Source organism: Lytechinus variegatus, chromosome 7 (genome assembly GCF_018143015.1).
Source record: "Lytechinus variegatus isolate NC3 chromosome 7, Lvar_3.0, whole genome shotgun sequence".
In the NCBI taxonomy this organism is placed as follows: domain Eukaryota; kingdom Metazoa; phylum Echinodermata; class Echinoidea; order Temnopleuroida; family Toxopneustidae; genus Lytechinus; species Lytechinus variegatus.
The window spans coordinates 42,988,373-43,007,703 of NC_054746.1; the positions used below are offsets into that span (position 1 = coordinate 42,988,373).

At 34.6% G+C, this 19,331-nt stretch overlaps 1 protein-coding gene across 1 annotated transcript in view; it reads right to left on the reverse strand.

The window, feature by feature from the left end:
• Window positions 1-18,743, reverse strand: part of LOC121419379 (WD repeat-containing protein 64-like) — a 28,929-nt gene extending 10,186 nt beyond the window's left edge. Inside the window, exons 1-14 of the mRNA XM_041613815.1 lie at window positions 18,163-18,743; window positions 14,607-14,737; window positions 14,096-14,201; window positions 13,410-13,516; window positions 12,191-12,223; window positions 9,467-9,577; window positions 6,962-7,173; window positions 6,342-6,482; window positions 5,509-5,728; window positions 4,953-5,079; window positions 3,842-3,990; window positions 3,194-3,317; window positions 2,327-2,517; window positions 196-405 (exon numbers count right to left, since the gene is read on the reverse strand). Coding sequence (XP_041469749.1) covers window positions 196-405; window positions 2,327-2,517; window positions 3,194-3,317; window positions 3,842-3,990; window positions 4,953-5,079; window positions 5,509-5,728; window positions 6,342-6,482; window positions 6,962-7,173; window positions 9,467-9,577; window positions 12,191-12,223; window positions 13,410-13,516; window positions 14,096-14,201; window positions 14,607-14,737; window positions 18,163-18,322 — 2,022 coding nt within the window. The 5' untranslated portion in view covers window positions 18,323-18,743. The remainder of the gene's footprint in view (window positions 1-195; window positions 406-2,326; window positions 2,518-3,193; window positions 3,318-3,841; window positions 3,991-4,952; window positions 5,080-5,508; window positions 5,729-6,341; window positions 6,483-6,961; window positions 7,174-9,466; window positions 9,578-12,190; window positions 12,224-13,409; window positions 13,517-14,095; window positions 14,202-14,606; window positions 14,738-18,162) is intronic.
• Window positions 18,744-19,331: the final 588 nt, after the last annotated feature.

Here is a 19,331-nt window from a genome sequence, read left to right on the forward strand (position 1 = left end):
CACAAAAATTAAATCATATGAGTCTTTGATGATTTCACATATGAGAAATCAGTTACTCTTTTCATCCATAAGTAATAACATAGCGGTATTGATCATATCTGATCATATCACCTGGGCATGAAAAGTTAATTGTGGACAGCTTGTTTTAGAATTTTGAATACAAGAATAACTATCAATTGTGTAGTTTACACTCACCTCCCGAGCCATGTTTGTGACCTGTGCAACACTTTGACCAATGGATGGAAGTGGAGCTGACTTGTTGAAGGGACTCACACTTCCACCACCCCTAGCACTGCTACTTCCACTGCTAGGATTAGGACTAGTTGGTAGGACTAGACTATCAGGTAACTGGGTGTAGCCTGAGAACTCAGCAAACAGGACCAAGTCACCATGATCAGCAGGGTCCTGAAGGTGATGAAGGGATAAAAGGGTAAAGGGATACATGTAGTAGATGAATCAGGAAGGGACAATAACACTGATGTCCATCCATGACGTCATATTATTCAGTGGGGGAATGAAACAATAGATCATCCCCCTTGAACAATAGATTCACAACACAAATCGACACCAATACACAATAAGGTTGTTGATGAAGCTGTTACCATATTATGTATGTAGTACAGAAATACATCATTTAGTAAAAAAAATAACAAATCATATCAACGCTTGTCTACAAAGAGCACACTTTTATGCTTTTCACACTGCACTTTTTGTCCTAAATTGGTGGGGCTAAGGGGGGTCTTAGCCCCACCAATTTCCCGGGGTGAAGCTTAGCCCACTTCGTTTTCACACTACGTTTTAGCAAAGTGGGCTAGCACGGTAAATAGTACGGTACTATCTGGCCCTGCAAAAAAGCAGGGTTAGCCGGAATTGCGGTGCTAAGAGATGCAGTGTGAAAACGAAACAGGGCTAAGGAAAGTGGGGCTAAGCATTAACCAATCACAGAAGTCGAATTGCACGTTAATCACGCTCTGTATGGTAAAATCATCAGTATTCATGAGCTGAGGGATAGTCCGGGGTTAAGGCATTAACCACGGTTGAGCAGATAGTATGGAGTTAAGAAAGACAGTGTGAATCGAAAAAGAGATAGTATTAGTATGGGGTTAAGGATAGTATCCCGGTGGGGTCACTCAATGTGATTTGGGGACCGCATGACCGTTACCAAAATCGCGGGAAAAGGGGTCAATTTTACGGAATGTCCACGGACAGAACAATCCTCGAAGTAGTGAAAATAGGGGTGCTCACCATCCTCGATCTGATGGAAATAGGGGTCAGGAAAAAGGGGAGAACGATCACGAGAAGTAAAATCCGTCGCCGAGTCACAAGCCGGAGAGGGCGAGCTCATCACGCTCTAGTGGACAATTCTACATTTATTTTTACAAAGAATTCTACTTTTCTTATTTTTCAAGAAAAATAAAGTTCTTTTGGATTATTGTGTCAGTATATGGCTCTTGGTCATCTTTAAGGACTGAGCACTCTGATGCCTGTGTTGCAATTTGCTCTAATGAGGTAAGGGTGTAAATGCTCTATCCTTGAAATATGGTAAATAGGGGTAAGTTTGCGAAATGGGCAAAAGTGTCCTTACAATCTTATAATTAGGGGTGTTTCAAGGTACCATTTTACCTCAATTTTGTCCTCGTTTTGCGTGAAAATAGGGGGGTAAATTTCACAAAATGTCCTTGAAATTGACTGCAATAGGGGGTTACTTGCATTTGTGGTAACGGTCATACGCGTCCCCCTTTGCGGGTGAGTGACCCCACCGGGGATAGTATGGGGTTAAGGAAATGAGGTGTGATAAGCATATATATGTTTTCTTGAATATAGGCCACAGCTGGATCATGTGACCATTAAGAAATAACATCAACTTGTTATGTCTGCCTTGGGTTTTATTTAGACACATGTATGCACTGAACATAAGCAGACCTGTTGACAATCCAATCTGAATAAAAATAAAACAAGCATCAGTCATCCAGTGATAAAGCATCCTCTATTCTAAAGCAAGTCTAGTCAATTGAAGGCATAACACAATATCCCCCCCAAAAAAAAATGTGCTGACCAATCATAACTTTCACACACTGTTCTTAATTCTCTCCCTATAAACATAAATCATAGATCTTATCATACCTCTAAAAAGAATACTGACAGACCCTAATTTTTCTTCTGTTTCAGCAAACAAACATTTTTTGGGGCCTAATTCACATGAAACTTTACCCTAATATGCAACTCATTAACAAATTTCAATTACATCCCTATTTTCTCTACAAGTTTCACAAAACAGGATTAAATTTCCTCTACTGATGTTTCACCAAACCTACAATGCACTTACCTCTAAAAGTTTGAGTTTGTTATTCCAACCAAGCACAGCTAAGCATCGATGTGGTTTGGGGTCATCAAACTTTTGTACTTCACAGTAAAGCATTGAAGCAATAGATACATCCTCTTCTTTCTCATTCTCTGACCAGTAGACCCAGGAACGGATTTCTTGACCGCTTCCAAAGTCCCATACTTTGATTGAACCTGTAAAATTCATGTATGTATGGAATGCAATAAAACATAATCTTGAATAGAAAAGGGATTCGGAAATTGCTTTCAGTGCACTAATAATTATTTACTTTTGTATCTAAATGCCCTGTTTTGCATTCAACAATTAAAGAGATAGAGCCTCATTGATTTGGCACTGCACAGTGGCTGCGGGGCCCATGATCAATTGGCCAAAACAAATTTTCAGAGTATTTCATTTCTGATGTCTATTTCGAACAATAAAATATGTGGATTTTGATTTTTTTTCTTTAAAATCAAAGAGATATAGTTATTTCACTTTAGCTAAAATACACACGTGTTTAGTATATAGAGGCCTTATAATTTTCTTATTTATAAAAAATGATCAAGAATATAAATCCTTAACTATTCAGATATCATTAACCATTAAAATCTAATGGCATACATGGTCATGCATAAAAAGAACCACAAAACCTAAAGAGCTTTGAGTCTTTTTCAGAAATATGTCTATTCAACAGGTGTCGGTAAAATCTTCGTAAACAAAAAAGAAAAATACAACATTACCAGTGAATACATCTGATAATTATAAGAATGCTGAAGCAACAGCTATCATGCATATTACGGGCATTTACAAGTAGTACACTAAGAGGAATATTTAATTAGAACCTCCCAAATAAAAAAAAGTGTTATATACCATCTATTGCACCAGATGCCAGTCTATATCCAGTTGTATCAATGGCAAGGGCAGTGACCTCTGTATTTGGACCATGTGACCCAGTCACATGATAGACAGCTTTACCAGATTCTAGTTCCCAAACCTATCGAGGGAGATAATAAGACCTGTGGGTAGCAATAATTTATGAGATATGAAAATACATTGAATTGAAATTCGAAAAAAGGGTATTTTCAAAAACATTTTCCAGTAGCTAATTTGCAGTTTATTCAAGAGATTAAAATCAACATCAAGATTTGAAAACTGTATTAAGAGAAATATGCTGCATAAGATTACCAATCACGTTCTAACTGAACACCTGAGTCTATTCAATCTCGTAAAGTGCTAAAACATCCTGCTAACACTACTGTATAAAGTTCAAGTGGATTAATTTCTCTCTCAATTACAGAATTAATCAATGGAGTGATCAACTATTGCTAAACATTCTTAGTACTACAATAGATGCCTGCTCTGCATCACATAACCTGAATAAAAACACAAAGATAGATTATATATAATGGAGACAGAATGAAAAAAAGAAAGATTAATGATTATTCTTTCTACCACAGCACACCCCCTCCCCAAAAAATCCAAAATTGTAATTATTAACAACTGACTCCTGGGTCTTACCTTGATAACAGATTCCGTACAAACAGAGACCACCTGATTGAGTTCATCATTACATAGTACATGACTGATTGGTCTATCATGAGTATGAGGTACTTGCATGGTATCCTGTACTGTTCTTGTTAAAGGCCATACATCCAACACACTAGACCCTGAGGCCAAACAAAACAATGGGAAATGTATAAAAAGTTATTGGTAGGCTCAAACAAAATCTCTAAAATTACATAGTAGGTTGGTTGGTTGACTTGACTGATAAGAAAGCACAATTGCTTGCTTGAAACTACCCACAGAAAATTCTGTTGAATTTCTTCTCTGTCAGATGACTTAATGGTGGTATTTTACCAAAGGGAAATAATACACTGACCCAATCTTCAAATTTGGGTTAAGCGATTGGAAGACTACTGTACTGCCTAAAGCGTGAATGCACATTGTCATGGTAATTAACAAAAAAAAAATAAAGACAAAGCCTCGAGCTGAGTTAAGACAATGAATTATATTTACATAGCAATTAGTACAGTAGCTTTTAAAGGATCTAAACTTTTCAACTAGGTAAGTTCTTATACAATACAGCAACAATGCAAATTTCCTTGTTTAGTGAGCTTATATAATCAGGCTTACAAGCCTGAATACTTGTCTGGAATAGATGGAGGCAGTGGTCATATACAGATCCTGGGGACCCACAAGGGCCATTCCCCCTACACATCCAAAACTCATTACATCCCCACCTCACTAATGAACAGTGTAATTAATTTCTTCTTCATTTTGACAAGTGGAAGATTCATTTTGCTTTTTGGGGATTTTCTTTCTAGTTATTGTGCCCATCCGAAGGGGGCTCAGGACCTTTTATTGCTCTCAGAAAAGTCTGAATACCTCAGCTCACTTTTTGCATTCTCTCTATTTCATATAATCCTGGATTAGCCCTTGTACATAATTGAAAAATGTTGAATAAACGGTGGCAGCAGTGGGATGTGATACATGTAAATCTCTGCTCCTTTATTAAAATGTCTAACTATATCCTCTTAAAATGTAATTGATACAGGTTACAGACAGCACATCTAAACATGTTTTTATTCACCTAAATAAAAGTGAATAAGCCATTAATTGAAAAGCTCACCTGTCATGAGTCTCTCATGTTTCTCATCAAATACCATACAATGAATCCTCTTTTCACCCGGTCTGTCTTCATTGTCAGTAAACACCTGTAAGCTTGTCAGCGTGTGAATATCCCATATTCTGAATACCTGCATTCAAAGATACATATAAAGACATCAATGCTATTATTTGGAAACTAAATTACAGATTCATGTAATGACATGTGTTACAGATAAATTTTGACTCCCAGTAAACATATGTAAGCTCATCAAACATGTCTTCAAAGGCAGATACATGTACAATAACATCATTGCTACTAATGGAATATTGAATTTAAATATTAATTAATTACATGATGATTCATGCTAGATAAAGTTTTTCTTATTTTCCTTTGGATTCTGCATTGTAAACTATAAAAATAAACACGGAATACAATATAAATCAATGATATGCCTAAATTCTCAAGAGAATTATAGTAGATTCCTAAAATAACGGCAAGCAAACTCGCTAAATGTTAACAGCCGTACATCAAGAAATAGTAAATTTTGCATTAAAATGAATACAATACTAATATTTACCCTAGCTGTTGATAAACTAATTACATGTTGGTCCTTCTCATTGACTGCTACATCAATGATAGTAAAGAGATGACCAATCATCTTCCCCGTTGGTCTTGAGAAGATATGAGGATGCCAGATACGGACAATCTTATCATTGCCTCCAGTTGCTATGATGTTGGCTCTTGAACAGAAGGCAAAAGAGTTGACTCCCTTCGGGATACTAATGGACTTGAATGGTCTGTTAAGAGATCATTTCAAAATATTGATTAATGACTATCAGCATACTGAGGAAGTTACAATAGCAGTTGTTTTAAATGTCTTAATATTTTGTTTTAACATGTTCCAATTTCTATTATACAAAAGAAAGTCATAAAATCAAGTAATAGATTGTTAAGTTCAATGGTACAAATAAATAATTTTGCACAGATCGCACAAAAACAGGTCAACCATAACTGGAATATCATATTAAAGTAGTTGAACTTATGCTGATCATCTCAAGAAATTCCTTATCACATCAATCTTATTCTCCCTAGATGAAGATCTTGTATTTGTATTGAATAAAAGTATTAATTCTCTAAGTACTTTAAAAGATGAGTTACCGAAACCAAATTAAGATGAGGTATCATTCTAATGTATAGACATAAGCCATATTGATAAATTGCTTTAATCTATTCTCAGGTTGTTTTTCAGTTTCCATGATTTCAAAAACTACCATTGCTCTCTGAGGTTGTGTATGTCCATCAGTTTTTTTACTATCTTAATGATTATTATGAAGATCATAACATTAGAGATGGTAATCATCACACTGAATAAAGATTATAATTATCAGACAGGAGCTATCCTCAACTTACTGATTATCAGTGATTCTATCAACTGACTCAAGAACAAATGAAGTATTACTGCTTGGTGAACAGGATGCAAAACATCTTAACTCAGGAAAGTATTTGATCTTCAGCACCCAGTTGTCATGGAACTTCCTTTTCACAATCGGACTATGGGAGAAAATCAAAGAATTGATATTGGAATGCAGATTTTTACAAGGATGAAAAGATTACTTAAGTTGAAATAACAAGTTGATGAATTCAACAGGCTTACCACAAGTAACAAATGCTGGCCTATAAACATAATTCCATAGATGGTAACATACATGGACTACATGTATAAACATAAAATATGACATGAGGCATCAATGATAACTCTCTAGCAAAAACTAAACAAATTTTCATCAAGCAAAGAATAATCATCTTAAATGTTAACCGCATGAATTGTGTAAAATTATTTGAGAAAATTTGAATTATTCTATGACTAAAATTGGTATATTACATAATATAAAGACATCAAATCGAAGGCCAAAACTGAAAAATCTTTAGAAATGTCTCATATTTCGGTATTCTTTTGAATAATAAACATACAAACAAATTGGAATTTAGGATCTATGAGCTAAACTGTGGTAGGGTATGAAGGTACTTACTATGTGAGAGTAGCTGGTTCAATGATGAGATTCTGGTTGCGTTTATCTACCTTAGCATGCTTAGTATTAAGATCTTTAGCAGCTATTGTAAGTAGACTAATAGAACCCTGATCATCACCAAACACTAAACTATCCTCATGAAGGTTTTGGGCATGAGGAACCCAGGCAAGACATTGGACAGAGTTGTCAGTGGGCTTGATGCAAAAGATACTCTGTGTTAAAAAGAGAACAGAAGAACAAGTGTAACTGTTAAGGATGAATAGTAATAATTATAATACCGACATGCTTATATAGCGCATATCACTGTCAAATGCGTCCCTATGCGCTTAATTGGATATTATTACCCTGGCTTTAGCCCCACACCCTTTTACAGCGCGGTGGCATTTCAAGGAAAAATTCCTGCTAGGTACCCATTTACCTCACCTGGGTCGAGTGCAGCACAATGTGGATAAAATTCTTGCCGAAGGAAATTATGCCATAGCTGGGATTCGAACCCAAGACCCTCTGTTTCAAAGTCCAAAGACTAATCAACTGGGCCACAACGCTCCACAACCTTGAATAATTGTCACAGTGAATGAAGATAAAGACATCAAACAATGTCTCATCAGGACCAAATAATGTACATAACAAATTAAGTACAACTATACTAAAGTCTATGGTCAACCATGTACAAAAATTTATTAACAAAATTTGTAAAAAACAATTGTGCTCTTTATTCTATTGGCCATGGCTAGAAAACCACTCTATCCCACTTAGAAAAAAGAAAATGAATAGGAAATGTTACATGGATTTGCAATCAATTACACACAACAAAGATGCTTCTCATTGGATGGTAACCAAATAATAATAATGTCATATTTTACCAAAGGAAGCCAGATCAGTTCTGAAAACTGTTCTACCAGCGGGCCCTGCTTAACATGATAATGTTATTATTACTCCGGCTTTAGCATGGCTACCTTGACCAGGCACTCCAGCTTTCAAGGAATTTCTTCCTACCAGGTACCCATTCGCCTCACCTGGGTCAAGTGCAGCACAGTATAGATAAATTTCTTGTTGAAGGAAAACACGCCATGGTTAGGATTTGAACCTGCAACCTTCTGTTTGAAAGGAGAGAGTCAAAACCACTAGACCACGACGTGCCCCAAATGGGAGACACTTATCATACAAGTTTGTAACTGACTACTTAAATGAAGTACATGTATCATACATTGTCTACAATCCATTAAACCCATTCAATTATAAGTGAAATAAGCAGGTGATATATGATCACATAAGATAGTAAACAGGTTGTTGCACCTGTCCGTTTCTCATTTCTATACAGACTATATGGCATGCAGTATAACAGTTAATTAATAATACAAGTCCTTTAACAACCAAACCCTTTTACTTTGTCCCGAGTGGCAGGTGAAAAGGAAATTCTCCACCACACTGGTCTAGATTAAAAGTGATGATGACATGATACATAATTTAATATTGTGGTCATATACTGTGTGGATATTTGTGACTTTTGGCGACAAGGCTAATATTGAGTGAGCTTTTTGACGATGAGTAAACTGCTTCACTATACATATTATCTAAAAAGAAAAGCAACTGTGGTGATACTTTTTGAATGAGGATGCAAACAATAGGATTTTTATGACTTTTAGCAGAAGTAATTATTTTTCTTCATTTACTTGTAAAAAAAAATCTGAAAAAAATCAAACAAATTTTTGTGCACCCCCTTTAAAACCTGGATCTGTCCCTGAAATAGCACCCCCAAATATATCAATATACATGCATGTGTGAAGAGGAGTCGAAAATACAAGGTAAAGGTGATGAAATCAGTGAAAATAGACAATACTACCAGCATTATAATACGTAATTTACCTTATAAATGTAACATATACATCAGTCACTTCAATTTCACTACCAATATGAAAGCTAAACAAGGCTATCCAACTTTTTATTTGCTATCACCATTGTTTATCATTGTATTTGTATCCAACATTCCTTTAAGCCTTTCCTTACACTAACAAATCTCACACAATTACAATCTTCTTTAAATCCATTCATTGTTACATGGAGCTCAGTAAACAACCACTTTCTATTTTTAGATTACAAGAATTAAACTATTTGTTCTCTGATCTTAAATGCAAATAATGACAGATAGAAATATCAAGATGTCATACTACAACACTTCTGTCTTTACGAGACACCATTCTTTGGGTAAAAATATGTGAAAAACATAAGTATTTTTAGGAGACTATTTCTCCTCCTGTTCATACCACATTGCATTTCAATCAATTTAAGAATTCGATACAAAGCATATAACAACCAACCAAAGTCGGAGAAACTTGAATAAGATTAAGTTTTATTTGGGCTTTCTTGGCCTATGGTCCTAGGTATATTCAATATCCATCACATTTGTATTTCATTTGCTCTTTTGCCATGAAATAAAATGTGTTCAAGTATATGATACAATTGAACATACAACCTTTTAAGTGAGCACTGTAAGAAGAGTCTTACCTGGTTCTTTCCTTTAGCTCTATGATCCCAAACACAAATACTACGTTCTGTACAGCAAGCAATCCTACGCAAACTTGGCAAATAGTCTACTCCTGTCACCCAGCACGTCTCCTACAACAATAAATAAGACAAGATTATCATAAAGATTGACTCACTGATATTATAAATATGAATTCGTAAATATTAGATCACAGTTTTGAAAAGATTAAACAATAAGCCATTGTATTTATCAGAATGTAGATAAAATAAAACAAGTTAGCAATTAATAGATAGCTAAAAGATGTCTATAAAACATATGACTCATATACTACATGCATACTATGAACAAGTCTTGAATAGTATATAAAACTAATTTAACTTGCATAGTATATATGTATATAGCTTCGGCTCGCAAAGTAGATACATGTACATGTACATAAAGATGTAACTCACATAATTTATAAATGTAACTTGTATAACATAGGATATAGTCAGTATGACAGTAACACATATACATGTATACATTGCACCAACTATCATTAGAGATACAAGAAACAAGCATTTGAAATACATGAGTGTGACAGGCTATTTTGCCTTCATGACAGCCAAATCTGACCGTATAATTCCCCAAATTAAGTGCTTTTGCTTGACCATCTATTCTCAAACTGCCCTAATAGGCCACAAACAATTATCAAGAAAGTTTTAAGAATCAACTTTCTACAACAGAATAATGAGAACTGCTTTTATAGCATAATAAAAAAGTAGCTCTTGAAATGAAAGAAATAGCCCCTAAAATTCAGCAATCGCTCCATTGTGGAAAAATTAGCCTAACATTTAAAAAAAATATTTCCTACCCTTCAAGAACCCTTTTCCAAATTGAAATTTGCATTTATTTTTCCTATCTCTTCTTAATCCTCAATCTTCCTACTTCACAGAATTGTTTTTAACAAAATTTTACTCTGTCACTCTCTTACAAGGAGCAAACATAAACAACTTAGAACATGCAATTCATTCCTTTGTGCATGGGACACTAGTATTCTAGAAGGCATGAAAATCAATATCAGAGATATGCAATAAGAATGAGCCTTGTATTTTCCCTATTGTATGGAAAGTGCAGACAAAAGGATCAAAGACTGAATTGGTTCTATTCAAAGTGTCATCAAAAAGTCCAATTGAAAGTAAGACTACATTACAGTTTCTGTATTACATACAGCATGGAGCTATTAACACAGCTATATTATTTCATAGCAACATCTTTAGTAAAGGTGTTGCTTTGAAATATAGCTCTTTACATGGCACACTAAAAAGAAAACGCATACTCATCAATTCATGCAACATACAAACGTAAAACAAAACAACCCCTAAGAATGATTTCCTTAAAAATACAAGAAATGGAATCCACAAGTGCTTGCCTCAACCCCCAACCTCCCCTTTCCCCTATTTTCCTACATGTATCTATTACAGATCTACATGTAATATTTTCTGGATATCAAATAACCAATATTTTGAAGATAGGATTAAAATGATTTCGAAGTTGTAAAGTACATGCATATTCGCAAGTTCATTCTTTGCAATTGGATAAGTTGTATATTTCAAGTGAAATAGACCTAAGTGTCCTGAAATTGTGCATCTACATGACTAACACCTTTAATATTAGAGAGAGAGAAATGCTTTATATTTCCTTTGGGCATTTAATTGATTGAAATGATTGTAGATCCACTTAATCTTAAAACATTTATCAATATCATGTACATAATTAGAAAATGCACATATATGCAGTACATCAGATAAAGAAAAGGAGATCGTATAAAGATCAAAATACATGACATCCACATGAACCACAGCAATCAAAGTGGTTTTATTAACAGATTCAATCAAATCTTCATCTTGTTCTCAAACATGTCTGCTTTTGAGACATTGTTGCTACCCATGGGAGTATTTTAATATTTGCAGTAAAGATTACAATAGACTCATGGAAGGGCCATGGATTCTTCACCTTCTTTAGGCCTTTACAGTTCATACTCTGTGTTGAAATATTGACACAAGGGTGGTAAGAATACCCAAGCATGGGTGCTTTAAATGAAGATATCAACATAGCAAGAGATGGAGTAGACTTATTGTGATATACATAAATATTCATGACAGAGCTTTCAACAAAAATTTTAGCTTGAAAAGGTAAACAAATGTGCTTTCTTTCTTTTTTATTTTTGCTAATTATGTCAATTTGTTATTGCTTTTGAAAATCAGAACTACATTAGAAAAAAAACCTAGTATATAAATGTAGTAAGTCTATAATCATAATTATTCCTTGTAGACAGAAATATGATTGAAAAAAAAACTAAAATGAGACCTCAATCAGATAAAAAAAACATTGTTTTTAAATAGATTTTTTCCCTTCTTGAAAGTTTATATGAATGATGTACATATACGCTGTGCAATGGATGGAAATTTTCATATTGAATTTAATAATCCTTAATTGTTTCAGATTATAAAGGATAAAATCTTCATAAAAAAACCCGAAGGTGTTTTTTTGAGTCCGACAAACAAGTGCCCACACAATACAGGTAACATCCATTGCCTCAAACCATTGCACCACCCTTGATAAACTTAACAGATTCATAACGAGTACATGTACAAAACACTGCATGATACAACTAATTAAAAGCAATTTACACCCACTACCAATTGAATAGCGCTTAATGGGGACAAATACTGGGCCATTGATTTGCTAGATGACATACTTACATTGACATCACAGCATGCTTGTAATCTCAGTGTCTGTTGGAGAGAAAAAAATAATTGTTATCTCCCAATCTAAATGGCAATCTATTAACACAGATCATTCATAGGCAGTGCTTCAAGGGAGGGTCAATTGTCTCCTATTATTTTCTTAGGTGGTCAATAAAAATAAGAGAATTAATTCATACATTTTAAAAAAGTGCATGTCCACATGCCCGAATACATCAAATGTAGAAGGCTTGCCAAGTGCCAATCCACAACTCTAAATGCTTTTTTGTTTTTAATGTCATTTGCATGTCACTGAGTTGTACATATCGCTATTTTGTGAAAAATAAGCAACTAACTTTAACATATCATAACTTTCTTATTTTACATCCAATTTTGATGAAATTTTCAGCATTATGCTAGTTTGATTTTTCTCTTTTGATTCAAATTAACAGTTTTCCGGGGTGGACTTGACCTTTAAATATATGGCCATGTAAATGAAAGGATTATGTGAAAGTGATCCAAACTAGAGGTAATCACTAAATAGTACATGATAAACAACCAGACTACAGCCACTGGACTAGATATTCACATGTAGCTCTATATGGTGCATAAACAATCTAAAGTCATGTTCAACACTCTCTCGATTCAGACTATTACTGAAACGATCAATTTTTGAAAACCTATCATCCTTGGCTGAGTAGATTCCATTACTTCTTCTTCATTTTATCCTCTTTTCTCGCTCTCACTCTTACTATGATTCTATTATTCCTTTCTTACATGTATCTAATTTTTCTTTCTCACTTTCCTTCTTATGTTGCAATGTGTATGTGCGGGTGTATGTGGTTTTATGGTGTGCAGGCCTTTAGCTAATACTTACAGTTTTTTAACTAAGTTAATTTAATGTTATTTTTTTGTATTTTATTGTATTTTTCTTATTTGTCATTTTGGGCCTCAAATATAAGCACAGGATGCTTTTACAGAGGTCCTGGCTAATTCTTATGTATTTGTTTATTTTGTAACATCTTGATTGTTTTAATTTGCCAAATAAATTGAATTGAATTGAATTGAATTCTTGCTCTGATCCCACCGCTGCCACCCAAGACAAAGAAGAGGAAAGTAAATAACACATTGCATCAGATAAGTTGCAGAAAATCAATGTATATTTTGTACACACACAGTCTGATAGTAGCTAACCATAAAGATATTGTCATGGAGATTGAACAAATCATCTTCTCACCTTACAGTTCCATACTGATATAACCCCTTTCTGAGATGCTGCTAAATACACATCTACCTGAGGCACACTTGTTGCAGCATGAATCACATCTCTTCTCTTCTTGTCACCTTAAACAAAAATATGAATTAAATGATTTTATTAAAGTTACATCTAAGATTACAAAAGAAAACTACCAGTGACAACATAATATTGTACGCTCAGACAATGTAAGATTGTACACTTAGACAGTCATACATATATTACATTCCAAAGAGCATGAAACACACTTATCATCACATGGGTACAAACTTATTAAACCAAAATAAATCTCTTCAAAAACACCATGAGAATACAAATTGAAATTTGCAAGAAAAAATACATGTATGTTAGATAATTCAGATAGTTAGATAACGTAAATTCGAAAAATTCTATGTTTGGGGTATTACAGAAACATTCTTGATGAATTATAAATTAATATGTTTAGAATAACAGCAAACAATACATTTTCCAATTTTAAAGAACTATGAAAATCTTTAAACAGATCAAGTGAAAAATAACACGTCACAAAATATAATCAAAGTCAAATTCTATTTCATTACATTTAAGTGATTAAAATGTGAAACAGATTTTTTGCAATTTGATTTAATTACTCAAGACCCATGCAATGGTAATAAAATTTAAATTTTGAAGTGAATTGATTGCATTACCTGCAGCCTCTCCAACTCTTTGTTTCTTTGAGACGGTAAAAACACTGATGTCTTCATTTAGCATCGGCTCAGGTTCATCAGTCGTAGAATGAAAGTATCCAAAAATCTGAAGCAAAAATAGGATAATATTCAATGGGAACACACAACATTCCATCAAGTAGAGCAAAGAACAAGCTACAGCATTTCCTATATTAACATTGTAATAAAAGAGATTGCTAAGCCACAAATACTTGAATAAGTTCTTGATTTATTATATCATTTTGTTGTAGATGCAAGTGTTTTTATATTTAATATTGGGGTTGTTTTCACCTCAAACAGTACTAACCCATCCCCCTCAAACAAACAATGTAGAAAATAAGAAGCAGTGCCCAAGCATTAATTGTTTCTATGTAGAACAATAACAGCACTGAATTGACATTGTCCATTCTTTCCATTGGTCTTTCATAATTGTTTCTCATTGATACAAACAAAACATCCTTGAAAGAAAGAAATCATTGATTTTTTTTTTTACCTCACTCCAATCAACCTTAGCATCTGGATTGTTGCTGATTTTTCTGAAAATTGATTTGAGATCGCTGCTTCGGATGTCTGGTCCAAATAAAGCTTGGATCGAATCACAGAACGTGTCAAACCTCAGGTTTTCTGAAACAATGGCAAAACATTTAAAGATGTATGATACAAAAAATATCCTGAAATACTAATAATGTGATGCTGATGATGATCCACAGCATTTATTTTGCGCCATACATGTATTTCTCTTAAAAATATTCATAAAAACAATAAGTGGCATGACTTTCGTCCAGGGGTCTGTTGCAAAAAGAGTTGCGTTTAAACGCAAGTAAAAATAAAATCAATCCCAAGTCTCAAATGCGCGCTGTTGATTGGTTGAAAATCAAGTTGCACAAGATTTTTGGAGTTGCGATTGATTGCACTCTTTCTGCAACGGGTCCCAGGATAGATAAATATAACAAAATGGGTCTTGCTTGGTAAACAAATTTTCATATGACTTTGCTTAATTTCAAATGAAATAATGCAAACTTGGCCAAATACTGTAACTTTATTACTTTCCATATGATTTTGATGAATTCTTTGCTGTGTTCCTGACTAATATCACCCTTTCCATTTAGATTTATCACAAATATTTATCATCACATTCCAGTTGAAAGAAATCAAGTTACAACTGATTCTAAATGATTACATTTGTATGCTGCTAGACAGATTACTAATCATCGTTCACATGAGTCTGTCACTCCACTGCTGAGGGAGCTTCACATGCTAAAGGTCAGGGAACGACTTGATTTTAAGATCCTCTTGCTGACTTTCCAATGTTTGAAGAAATCAGCTCCAGTATGTGGTTCACAATCTTTTTACTCATAATCCCCTCTACTCTTTGACCAATGTACCACAAAGTATAAAACTAGCAGATTCAACAGAAAAATTCAAATCCATGTTCAAAACCTACTTTCTTGTTAAATAGCCTTTTCCCTTTGAATATAGCCCTCAACTGTCTAAAATCTACTGTGAACTATTCTATACAATTACTTTAAATTTTTGCTGAAATTCCTTCTCTCTATTTTATCCTGAACACTTAGAGACATGTTTTGTGCCCGGAGGGGCCACTTACATTGACGAGTGGATACCATGCACGACCAAAAACACATGCAAAAAGGATGTCTTTTTCGAGATAGGGCACGTGATAAGGGTGTCAAAAACACAAAAATAATGAAAAAAGGGTATCTATTTCGCTAGGAACATTACGTGTTTAGGGTCGAATTTGCGGGGATGTTAAAACAAAATTAAAATGTTTTATAAAGGATGTCCTTTTTGCCCCAACACTTCGTGTTTAGAGTCCGATTTGCGCGAGGTGTAGAAGGTGGGGTCGTACTAAACCAAATTAGGTAAAGCAGACGACCGAAGGACCCGTAACAATAAAACATTCCTGTACTTGTTTAGGGGTTCATTTTAGGGAATATTTGCCAAGAGTATCATTTTGTAACTTTTGTTTCCAATACTTGTTAAGGGTAGGGTTTCACACGCCAATACTTGTTAAGGGGTGCATTTTCAGAATATGGAAATTACGTGTTTAGGGTGCTTTTCGAGACCCCATGGTCGCGCATGGTATCCACTCGTGAATGGAAGTGGCCTCCCCGGGTTTTGTGATAAGCGCTATATATACAAAAAAAGTTAATCATTATCGTTCATTATCAAACAAAGATCAAATTCACAATAGAATATCATAACTTGTAAACAGGTGTGGCACCATGATATCTGAGCCCTTTTTTACCTTAAGGTGACTTTTATTTTTATTTCCTCATTTAAATGTAACATGTACAGAAACAGCATGTATGGTTCTCATCACTTTTTTTTCCTTTCGATCTTCATCTACATTTTTTACCATTTGAAATATTAAAGAAAACCATCACCTAGTCTGCAGGCACAGACCTTGATTGAAACTTTGATCAACAAGTGTGTCTCCACGCAAAGATAAGCACATACAAAACTTGCTGTTTCAATTCAGGCCTTCAGTGCAAAAGGCCTGAGTAGGCTGCAATTCAGACCCTTTACTCAAGTGAAGGGTTTGCACAACAGACTAGCGGCTAGCCATCACCTGCCCCTACCGCCCATAATTTAAGTTAAGAATGGTTTGATCCCGGGGGGGCCACTTCCATTCACGAGTGGATACCATGCGCGACCATGGGGTCTCGAAAAGCACCCTAAACACGTAATTTCCATATTCTGAAAATGTACCCCTTAACAAGTATTGGCGTGTGAAACCCTACCCTTAACAAGTATTGGAAACAGAACGATACTCTTGGCAAATATTCCCTGAAATGAACCCCTAAACAAGTACAGGAATGTTTTATTCATGTTATTGTTACGAGTCCTTCGGTCGTCGGCTTTACCTTATTTGGTTTAGTACGACCCCACCTTCTACACCTCGCGCAAATCGGACACTAAATACGTAGTGTTGGGGCAAAAAAGGACATCCTTTATAAAACATTTAATTTTGTTTTATCATCCCCTCAAATTCGACCCTAAACACGTAATTTTCTTAGCGAAATAGATACCCTTTTTTCATTATTTTTGTGTTTTTGACACCCTTATCACGTTACGTACGTAACGTGCCCTATCGTGAAAAAGACATCCTTTTTACGTGTTTTTTTGGTCGCGCATGGTATCCACTCTTCAATGTAAGTGGCCCCCCCGGGGGTTTGATGAAACAGATTCTTTTGAAATATTTTCTTTTAAATATCACCAAATCATACTAGGCCTCTTTTTTAAATATAGGCCTACATGCTTCTGAGAACACCGAGACTGAACAAATGAAAGTGATATGAAGAAAATACACAAAAAATCTCATAAATATTAACTGTATTAATAGGAAGACATCTTATTCTGACACAGTTCAATCATAGATCTACTAGTCTGGTCCATGGTTCAATGATAAATGTGAAATTTGCATAAAATATTATTATAAATACAAATAAAAATATGAGACCATTCTTCACATTTCTTCTATTAGATCTGTCTTCTATCAAATCAATCAATAATTATAATCATGACAAATAACACAATTGACAATAACATCATGAAGGCCTAGCTTAAGGTAATAATGGTCATACTAATAATAACAATGATATCAACAACAATAATAATTATGATCATGATAATGATGATGATGATAATAATAATAACAATGACAATAAAATTATGAAATTAATGAGCATGAGGATAAGGATAATAATGAAAAAGATGATGACATTAATGAAGATGAATTCCAGCAGAGATAATGACTTTCCTACATGGACATGATATTGATAACATACCAGACTCTTCATATTCATAATAAATAAACAAACATCAGCTTTAATGATTATGATAACTAAATTTAGATGAATTTATATAATCATGAAGTCCTACTTAAAAATACAAAAAGTTGCTTGACAACTTCTTTTTCAAAACTACATTACACCAACCACGCCCGAGATCCGACTCTTTTACCCTCTTTTTCGGAACTACCTCTCGAATCCCACCTGCCCGAGCGAGGAAAGGTAATGGGATCATACCATTGATTGCCTGCCGACGCTCCTCCGCGCTTGCCTCGCTGTCCTGCTGGGTGAGACGGGCAATTAGTTCTTCAAATTGCTCCAACTTTTGTCGAAAAGTATTCGTGGTATATGGTCTCGGGAGACCACCAGATGCTTTCTCAGGCGCCTTGGATGTCATGACTACTTAGTTCCGTCAGGTTAAATAATCATCCAGTCATCGAACATGATGAAATAAAGTGTATTTCAGAAATTAACATTAGTTCCGGAGTTGTCAAACTAGTATAAATCTCAACTCGACAGCCTTGATTAGTTGCAAAATGTCTAAAAGTTTTGTCCTTTGAAATTAAAAATATATAAATACTTGCAACGCAGAATGATGGGTAGTTTTCATCTTTTTCAAAGAAATTACTCTTTCAAACCGTGGTCTCGAAATGAGAAAGCAGCAATTAAGTCTAGCTTTCGCCTCCTTGCTTTTCTTTATCTCTCGCGCTTTAATCTATCGATGGTGGTAGAATTTGCTCACTTATCGTCTGCACTGCTGATCGCAGAGAGAACGACCTACATACGACCTTAGCGTGTAGTCACTATGGTAATCACCGGGTCGGTGGCCCTCACTCGAAGGCAGTCAACTGACAAGACAAACAATAGTTGTTTCACGCTATGTTATAGAAGGATATGAGATGATCGATACAGCTATTACACGTCTATATCTTGACATCAATACCTTATTGAGCTCAGCTATTGCCATTGGCAAGGGAAATTCCTCTTATTGTAAACTTGAAAGAAATTTCATTACATTTCTTCGGCATTGGTGTTGTATGTGTTTTTCTTTATACCAAGATACATTTAACCCAGAAAGAACTCCCCGAAGAACTCCCACTTTGACAAATAGCTAAAACTCCCAAAAATTCATTGAACTTGGTATTTATTTCATATTCATTCCTATATTTAAAAGATGAAAATATCAGAGGATCATATACTTAAAATGTAATAAAATTGGATGAATTATGGAAATGGGTAAATATCTAAAAGATGTAAAAAAAAAATCATATTGTACATGCATATACCAGTATATGAAGATTTTGAATTGGTCACAGAGCCAACATCTTTGTGATATAGGGTAGGGAGTCTAGGGACAACCTTTCCAAACACATTATAATTATAATTCGCAAAAAAAGATTATGGAA